Source organism: Diabrotica undecimpunctata, chromosome 4 (genome assembly GCF_040954645.1).
Source record: "Diabrotica undecimpunctata isolate CICGRU chromosome 4, icDiaUnde3, whole genome shotgun sequence".
In the NCBI taxonomy this organism is placed as follows: domain Eukaryota; kingdom Metazoa; phylum Arthropoda; class Insecta; order Coleoptera; family Chrysomelidae; genus Diabrotica; species Diabrotica undecimpunctata.
The window spans coordinates 121,298,800-121,308,311 of NC_092806.1; the positions used below are offsets into that span (position 1 = coordinate 121,298,800).

Consider the following 9,512-nt stretch of genomic DNA (forward strand, 5'->3'; position numbering starts at 1 on the left):
TACAGAAGAAAATGCAGCTATGCTTGTAAAATGGGCAAAGGCAATGGTTAAACAAGGATTCCCAATAAGGAAGGAGAATTTGCAAGACATTGTCAAGAAAATGGTAGAAGATCTAAATATTGAAGTTCGGTTCAAAGGGGGTAGAACTGGAAAAAAATGGTATATCAGTTTTATAAAACGACATCCAGATCTAATTGCTCGATAACCTCAAAATTTGACTTCATCCAGAGCTTCAATCACAACAATCAATTGAAAAATTGGTTTGAAGAAGTATCAACACCTACGTACGGGATAATAATTACCAAGACATCTTACACGCCCCTCAGAGAGTATTTAACATGGATGGGATAGCATTTTTCCTCAACCCAAAGGGAAATGAACTTTTAGCAGCTAAAAATGAAAAGTCAGTGTACCAGCAAGTCAATATAGACGAAAAAGAATGCTATACTGTACTTTTAGGTGGAAATGTTGCAGGCAATGTTTTACCTCTTATGGTTATTTTCAAATATAAGAGGATACCGAGAGAGCTAAGTATGTCAGTTCCGGAATATTGGGCGCTCTGAAAATAGATGGATGATGATGGAAACCTTTTATGAATATATGTCTAATATCTTTAATAAATGGCTAGATGATAATATTGTTCAAAGACCAGTCATACTTTTCATAAATGGCCATATGTCACATCTTTCTTTTCATCTCAATAAATTTTGCTCAGGGAATGTCATTATATTGGTAGCTCTTTTTCCTAATGCCACACATTTACTGCAGCCCATGAATGTTGCTGTGTTCAGAAGTTTGAAGGGTGCCTGGAAAACTGCAGTTCACGCTTGGAATGTTGGATAATATTGATAATCCTGTTGTGCGCAAAGTTCATTTTTCTCCATTGTTGAAATAAGTATTGGAAGAAATATTATCGCCTGATATATTCAAAAATGGTTTTCGTAAGTGTGGCCTCTTACCATGGAATCCCGATGAAGTGTGTTGTGTATCAAGGGAACCAACTGAAGAACTGAATGAATTGCAAACAATGACAGAAATCAAGGAACTTGAGACTTACTAAAATTCTTAGACAAATATATTGAAGCAGACAAAATTTCACAGTTTACAGATTGTGATGAATGGAGAGGCGCCACTGAAGACCTCAGTTTATTTAAATTTTACAAAATCATCAAAGAATTGTTGAAACAGAACAAAGAAAACCTGCCACAACCTGCGGATTTAACTAAAAGTCTTCGCGACTCCCAATAAAAATGCTTCACAAAATCTCTAGTCTACATCAACACAATACTTATCTTCAACCCCTCAAACTCAACATATCGTACCCAAAAAAAACAGTTCACAAAACCTTCAGGAAGGTCTGAGTATAAGTTAAGAGACATTGCCACAGACATCAACACAATTAACACTAGAAAGCCCATCAAAGAAATCATTTAACATGTTAATACGTAGTCCCTTTAAAAGGGCTCTATTTTGGCCAAGCCTAAAGTAAATTCAAAAAACGGAAGAAATAAAAAGTCCCCTCTGTCATATCGTCTCATGCATGGCAAAAATACCATGAGAGCAAGGAGAGAAAAAAATATTGAATTAGTTGAAGAAAAAAAGAGACGAACTGAGGAAACAGAAAAGAAGAAAAAAGAGACTGAAGAAGCACGAAAACTTAAGACTATTGAAAAATTAACAAAGAACCAAAAGATTTTGAATAAAAAATCTAAAACTGATTATAGCTCAAGTACTGAAGAAGAATGGTTAGAGTCTGGAAATAGTATGGATGATATATCTGATGAATTTAATGATGGTCATGATGATGAAGAAAATGAGTGTGTAGAGCTAGAGGAGTACCAGAATATAAGTGTTACTATTAAGCAGAATGATTAAGTAATTTTTAAGTTTCCTGGGAAGAAAAAATTTCACAAATATGTTTGTATAGTCCAGATGGTTACAAAAGAAGACAATATTGAAGTTATGGCGATTAAAGCATGTGACCAGTCTAAAACCTTATGATCAAGAAATTAGTATCTTGTTATTAGTACTATTAGTATTTCACAAATTATAATGGTTCTTGACGTACCAGAGATGATTATTATGGGTGAAAGAATTAAGTATAAATTTGCAAAATCTTTAGATATTATATTAAATATATAATAATAATATATTAGTCTATTAAAAGATTTGGTATACATTTTTAATCCGTTTTAATTAATTTTTATTTTATATTAACCCTTTAACAGTTAGTGGCAACAATAGAAGCCACTTACAGTACAGTCCATTACGCCACGTAAATTCAAGTGATTATGATCTGTAATAGCTGTTTACGTCGCGCGCAATGCTCACTGCCTTATATAGAAGCCACTTGCCCTGCCCCCTCCAAAGTAAGATACAACTGGCTTCTATGTGTGCTACTAACCGTTGCGAGCTGCTGTCTAATTTCGAAAGCACGTGTAGCTGTTGTACGTTTTATTGTGTTGTGCTCAAATTATTAATATTACAGCTAATTGTAAGTATAATTTTCATTGCATAATAATGTAAAACTCAATTTCTGCAGCATTTTATTGAAACAAAATATGCGCTAAGGAAATCCAGTGAGTTACTTAGACTATTTGTCCTATTTTTGGTTATGTTTTGTGTTATGAGAACTTGTCGTGATTTTATTTTATTTTTGTTGCAGAAAATGACTTCAAATAGAGACAACATCACTGTCGAGGAACTAGAACGTTTATCTGCTGATCAACTGTATGAGTTTATCGATGGCATTACAGATGATATGGCTGAAATATCTGACATTGGGGGGGATAGCGACGCCGAAGACAATGTGTTAGTCCAGGGACGTATTTATAGTTTTTTAATGGGGGGGGATCCTAATTTCCAAATTAAGTAAAACCGGGGCTTGGTTTTGAAATACCTTTGAAAAAAGTAATAAAAACAAATTTCTAAAAATTTTATTAAAACTTAAAATACCGTTTTACAAAATTAAATTCATTCTCTTCCTTCTTTCAGCTAACTTATTTACAATTTCTGAGGAATTTAGACCTATTGTCACATTCCGATGAATACTCATGAGAGCTAATCCTGTAAGCCTCTTGTCTCCCATTCTATTTCTAAGATAAGTTTTTAACCGTTTAAGTGATGAAAAAGTACGTTCAGGTGTGGCAGTAGATACTGGAAGTGTTGCTAAAATTTGAAGAAGTTTCCTAACCGTTGGAAAAAAAATTTCATCACATCGGTCCATAGCTTCTAGTGCAGTAGACGGCTGTTCTTGATTGCACCAGTGGTTGTGCCAAAGCTCATACTCACTTACTAAATGTTTTATTTCAACTTCCCTGAGAAATATTTCTCCGATTCCTGCTATACATTTCTTTGCTCTCTCAGTATTTTGGGTGCGATCTGGTAGAAGCAACTGAATTCCTGAAATTGCTTCTTCGTGAGGTTTAAAGCGAGCATCAAGCTCGGTCACTACATGTTGTATAAATGGATAAAATATATTTCGCCGATAGTAAACTTCAGCAGTGTCCCCTGGTATATTATTGCGGTTCAATTGTCTCCTACTTACTCTTGGAACAGTTATATCTGCTGAAATTAATTTTTTTGCTTCCTCAAAAAGATTTGAGAATTCACGTTCGTTACGAAGGTTCTGTAAAGTGGTTTTTATTGTTTTTACGTAACTGCCAGAGTCGGTTAAATCTACATTGACTTTTTGTAGGGTTCGGTTTAAGCTTGACGTATAGGAGAAAACCTTCCTTAAAATAGTTAGTGAAACTATAAATTGACTGTTTTCCATTGCGACTTGTAACTGGTAAGCTTGGGTTGCAATTTCCCTTCCAGATTCTTGAAGTTCTTGAAGCACGGAATTTACTACAGGAAACATCTCAGCAAATCTTTCGACGGCTGTATGTTTTTCTGTCCAGCGTGTCTCACAAAGCGAGATAAGCGTTGAATGAGGTGCTTCAATCTCGTCCGCAGTTCTTTTTAAAAGTCCATCCCGGAGTGCAGATTGCCGAAAGAAGTTAATTATACTTTTAATAGTTCCGATGCAGTTTCGTATTGCAGGGATCTCGCATGAATGACCCAAAACTAAGTTTAATGTGTGCGCCACACAGTGTACGAATAGTGCTCGAGGATATTTGTCCATGATTATTGTTCTTACTCCTTTAAATCGTCCGCTCATCACAGCCGCACCATCATAGCCGCACCATCATAGCCCTGGCCAACTAAATTCTCCAAATCTAATCCAAACGACTTAAGTTTATCGATGATTGTCGTAGCTAGAGCTAATCCTGTTACTTCATCAACGTGTATAAATTCAATGAAATCCTCTCGAATAAGTGCCTTTCCAGAAGAGCAGTCTACATACCGAAGGCAAAGTGAGAGTTGTTGGTGACGCGAAATGTCTTGAGTTTCGTCAGCAAGTACAGCAAAGAAACCTGATTGTTTCACTCTATTTATTATTTGCTCCTGAACAGCATTTCCACACAAATCAATAATTTCATTTTGAATGACGGACGATGTGTACATAGCCCGAGAATGATTGCTTTGAGAAATAAGGTGATTTTTAAGTACTTCATCACCAGCTTGCGCACGAAAACGAAGTAGTACACGAAAATTACCGTCATTATGTAGAGGATCTATAATACCGATTTCACCAGAGTCTTGATTTCCTCTCAAAGGCAATTCCTGCCGTCCGCAAAATAAGATTGTGTCCACTATGGCACATAGCCTCTCTCTATTTTCTCGGGCAATTTTTTTATTTTCTTCATTAAACGACTCTGTAATATCACAAGTTTGACCTTCCATAACGCTTACAAAATTTCTTGCCCGTTCAACAGCATATTTATGATAATTTGTATTTCGATGATGTTCCATTTTTTCCAGAGCTTTTTTCCAGTTATTAAATGGTTTTGTGACAAAACTTCCAAGTTTTTGATCACCGCGACCACCTTCGGTCTGTCCAAATAAAACGCACATTTTGCATAATGATCCTTGTAACATATTTGAATATACTAACCATGGATTCTTTTGGGTCCAATGACGTTGAAAACAAAGTTTTCTTTTACCACAGACGGGGAACTTAAAAGTCTCTGGAGGGGTCCAAGTTTCTTTTAAAACTGTTAATTTTTCTTCGTCATTTTTTGGATTATTTGATAAATATTTACCAAAATCGTAGTCCATACCAGAATCCAGACCAGCTAAAAAAAATGCTTTAAAATGGTGAGAGATTAAAATTAAAGTAACTTACCATTGCTTGGTTCTCTGTTTCTATCTGAGGTGGAGGGAGTTGGAGCATCCCCATCTGTACTAATATCCATACTCGGCGTAGTTAGGATTTTATCGTTTTGAGGATTCGGTTCATCATTAGTTTTCCCCTTCTTTGGAAAAAATCCCAAAAGCGACTGCTGTAAAGTTCGTTTCATACTTCTTTCACTAAAACATTAATATTAAGCAATATCCAAATAATAATTATTATATTATCTATATATACGTAACGACACTGTAGATACTTACACAAACACCACAAAAATTTCGACAAATACAACAGTTTACTGGATTTGTACTTGTACGATAGCAACAAAATAAAGAAAACAATACACAAATCCACATATGCACCGGCCGGCCGACAAACAAGACTGGCACTAGACAGACAGCACTAGACTGCGACTCATATATAACCACCGTTCAGTGATAAAATAAGTTGGGTCACTCTCGATTTAGCGCCGGTTTACCTGCCTCCGTCGTCTCACGCCCCGTACCTACCAAATTCTCACCGGTCAGTCCTCTCTAAATTTCTATCGTTCAGGCACCGTTCAATGTATTTGCGGAGCGTTCAATATCATTTATGACTACCGGCAAAAAATCTTTCGGCAAGAGCCGAGATCAAAAGAGTGAACCTACTATTTGGAATAGGTGTACGGTGATATAACTACTAATAGCGTTCTAATTCTAATAGGTATTAGTTTATCTGTATCTACGCTGCTACTGCGGACCGACAGCATCCGTGCGCTGACTCATTAATTTATTTTTATTTTTTATACATGTAATATTGGATTAAAAGTAATAGTTTTGCATGGACTGCAAGGAGGGGGTTTGAACCCCCTAAACCCCCCCCCATAAATACGTCCCTGTGTTAGTCTCTACACATAGAAGTTCTAGTACACCCCGTTCATCTAATGTTTTAATAGCTGATTCGACACCTGGCCCATCCCGTCGTTCCAGGCAGAGGGTAAGAAATAAAAGTTTATTAAGTTTTGAGAAATCGGGATCAGATATGGACTATGACTCGGATGACTCAATTGGTGACAAGAACTATGTCCCTGAAAAGAAAACTTCAAAAAGACGTTTTGCTTCATCTTCATCTAGTTCGGACGATACCAGTCTCGAAGATTTCGGTTTGCCAGAACTCGGGATCCGACAGATGCAAAGCCAAACCATATTTTCAGAAGATCATCCCGAGATTGAAGAAAGCACCACTAATTTAGCAAGTGATTTTTCGATGAAATGGAAGAATAACCCACAATTTCAGGACAAATTCAAAAATTTTAATTTTGTACAAAATTTTGGATCAAATTTTCCTAACATAGAAGAAGCAACACCTGTGGAAATATTTAAAAAAATATTTTCAGATGAGTTACTAAACAAGATTGTTGAGGAAACCAATCTGTATGCAAGGCAAAATAGGCATAATTTTTCAATGGAGATAGACGAACTCCAAGCTTTTTTTGGAATCCTAATAATCATGGGATTTCATCAACTTCCTGGGATAAGAATGTATTGGTCTTATGACCAAAATTTTCGAGTGGATAGAATAGCAAACATTATGAGCGTAAAGCGTTTTTTAGCGATTCTACGTCCCATCCATTTAAACGACAATGAAAAATGACCAAAAAAAGGTGAAAATAACTTCGATAAACTTCATAAATTGAGACCACTTATCGACCATCTAAATACAGAATTTAAACTTTTATTTTCACCATCCAGAGAGCTTTCAATCGATGAAAGCATGGTAGGCTTCAAGGGGCGCTCAACTTTGAAGCATTACATGCCCATGAAGCCTGTTAAACGAGGCTTCAAAATTTGGGTTATGACCTGTGCACGAACAGGTTATATGCTTTCATTTAAAGTATATGAAGGAAAGGAAACCAGTCACATTGAGGGTACATTGGGTGAAAGAACTGTTCTGTATTTGAGCGAGCCATACCATTTCAAAGGTTATGCTTTATACTTTGATAATTTTTTTTCCACAATTGACTTGCTGTCCAATTTACTACATAAGAATACATTTGCCTGCGGTACTTTCAGAATAAATAGAAAGCATTATCCCAAGAACCTTTTGCTAAATGATAACCAATTGAAACTGGGTGAATCTGATTTTGTAGGAGATGAGTACAGTGGAATATCAGTTTGCAAATGGCATGACAGAGGCAAAAAGTGTGTGGTCGTAATTAGTTCTCTTCATGATCCTTCATTGAAAGTTGATGTTGTTCGAACAAACAAAGAAGGAAAAAAAGAGAAAGTACCCTGTCCACAATCAGTAGCTGAATACAACAAATTCATGGGAGGCGTTGATCTTTTTGACCAATACTCCATCTCATGGAAAAGTCGTAAATGGTAGATGAAAATTTTCTTCTACCTTTTAGATTCTGCGATTGTGAACGGATATATAATGTACCAAACATCAATGGCAGCTGAAAGAAAAAAAGCCATGTCTCATTTACAATTTCGATCGATACTAGCCAATGAACTAATTGGTAATTTTTTCGGCAGGAAACAAAGAGGTGCACCAACTACTACAAGCAAAAACAAAATGCGTAAAATTGGTGGACGTTCTATTTCTACTAATAATGTTACTAGAAAAACGAATGTTGGGGTGCATTTACCAGTAAAGGGGAAGTATAGGCGATGTGCACGTTGCTCCACCAAATCAAATGTGAAGAGATCAAAAATAGCATGTAGTGAGTGTAATGTTGGTCTGTGTTTAGAATGTTTCGCAGAATTTCATAAAACTGGGTAAATTTTTATTTTGAACAGGCGCTATTTAGAATTTGTAGAAATGTTATGTTTGTGAATTTCCCGTTTTAATTTGTCTCGTCTTTAAATAAATATATTTTGAAACATTTTTGTGATTTATTTATATAAATAATAACCTAACCAAACTCTAGATGTTATTGGGTTTTCAGAACGGTTAGTGGCACATATAGAAGCCACCTCAAAAAATACTTTGTGATGAAAATTTAATTATAATTTGTCATTTTTTATAAAATAACATTCCATTTAAACAAGATTTTATTTTAAATTTCGAAAAAAATAAGAAAAAATAATTTGCCCGTTAAAGGGTTAAGGTATACTCATACAGTAAAACTTCCCTTAACCGAAACCTCGTTTAACCGAAACGGCTGAGTTTCAATAATTTCGTCAATAAAAAGTAAATTTTTATCGCAAAACGTAAACAATTTCATTAATTTCACTCACCGATTGATGCCTATGTGTGTTGGGAAATCAAAAAAACCAAGAACTCTAAAAGAGATTTCGGAAAAAGTATTTCCAGCTTTTTATAGAGGCCAAAAAAGCTCATGGATGTCGACCACTTTATTTTCAGAATAGATCTAACATGAATTCGTCCCAAGTGTAAAATCCTTTTTAAAATCAAAAAACCTTCCCACCAAAGCATTGTTGCTTGTTGACAATGCGATAACTCACCCTCAAAATCTACAAAATGGTTACAATTGTCAGACTTTTGCCACCGAATGTCACGAGCTTAATTCAGCCGTTAGACCAGGGAGTAATAGAGACATTCAACAGACATTATAGAGGAGCATTCTTAAGATATCTGTTATTCTTCTTCTTCCTATGCCGTCCCCATTAACGGAGGTTGGCGACCACATTTTTAAAAGCTTCTCTGTCTTTTGCAACGTGGAATAATTCGTCTACAGTCATGTTTGTCCAGTCTCGAATATTTCGCAGCCATGACTTCCTCTTTCTACCTATTCCCTTTTTGCCATCGACTCTACCCTGCATGATGACCTGCAGAAGACTATATTTATTATTTCTTAGTATGTGTCCAAGGTATGCAGTCTTGCGTACTTTTATCGTTCTCAACAATTTTTTGTCTCGACCCATCCTTCTCAGCACTTCCTCATTTGTGACCCTGGCAGTCCATGGAATTCTTAACATTCTCCGGTATATCCAAAGTTCAAAGGCTTCAATCTTTTTAACTATTTGCGCTTTTAGTGTCCATGTTTCTACCCCGTACAATAGTTGCGACCAGACGTAACATTCAACAAACCTCAGTCTCAGCGCAGTATTCAGATTTTTGTCACAGAACAATTGTTTGAATTTTAAGAACGCTGCCCTTGCCATTTCTATTCGTACTCGGATCTCTTGGTCTGGATGTAATTCTGTGTTGATGTAAGCTCCCAAATATTTATATTTTGTCACTCTCTCTGTTTGCTGTCCACCAAGAGTTAGTTGTTCATTATTTATTGGACTCCTTGATACTATCATAAATTTGGTCTTATCTGTGTTGA

General features: G+C 35.9%; 2 protein-coding genes across 2 annotated transcripts; both read right to left on the minus strand.

Annotated features, from left to right (window-relative positions):
- Positions 1–2,959: 2,959 nt before the first annotated feature.
- LOC140438934 (52 kDa repressor of the inhibitor of the protein kinase-like) lies at positions 2,960–4,126 on the minus strand. The gene has a single exon (XM_072528569.1). It carries the CDS (start codon positions 4,124–4,126, stop codon positions 2,960–2,962), a length of 1,167 nt encoding a protein of 388 aa, XP_072384670.1.
- Positions 4,127–4,161: 35 nt separating this feature from the next.
- LOC140438935 (zinc finger MYM-type protein 1-like) lies at positions 4,162–5,405 on the minus strand. The gene is made up of 2 exons (XM_072528570.1): positions 5,231–5,405; positions 4,162–5,180 (listed from the first exon to the last, which is right to left on the minus strand). The coding sequence occupies exons 1-2, from the start codon at positions 5,403–5,405 to the stop codon at positions 4,162–4,164; spliced, it is 1,194 nt and encodes a 397-aa protein (XP_072384671.1).
- Positions 5,406–9,512: the final 4,107 nt, after the last annotated feature.

Excerpts from the sequence above, each read along its gene's own strand:
- LOC140438934 (XM_072528569.1), bottom strand. The coding sequence starts at position 4,126 with ATGGACAAATATCCTCGAGCACTATTCGTACACTGTGTGGCGCACACA.
- LOC140438935 (XM_072528570.1), bottom strand. The coding sequence starts at position 5,405 with ATGAAACGAACTTTACAGCAGTCGCTTTTGGGATTTTTTCCAAAGAAG. Across the intron at positions 5,181-5,230 it reads AAACAGAGAACCAAGCAATG|CTGGTCTGGATTCTGGTATG; the intron begins GTAAGTTACTTT and ends CATTTTTTTTAG.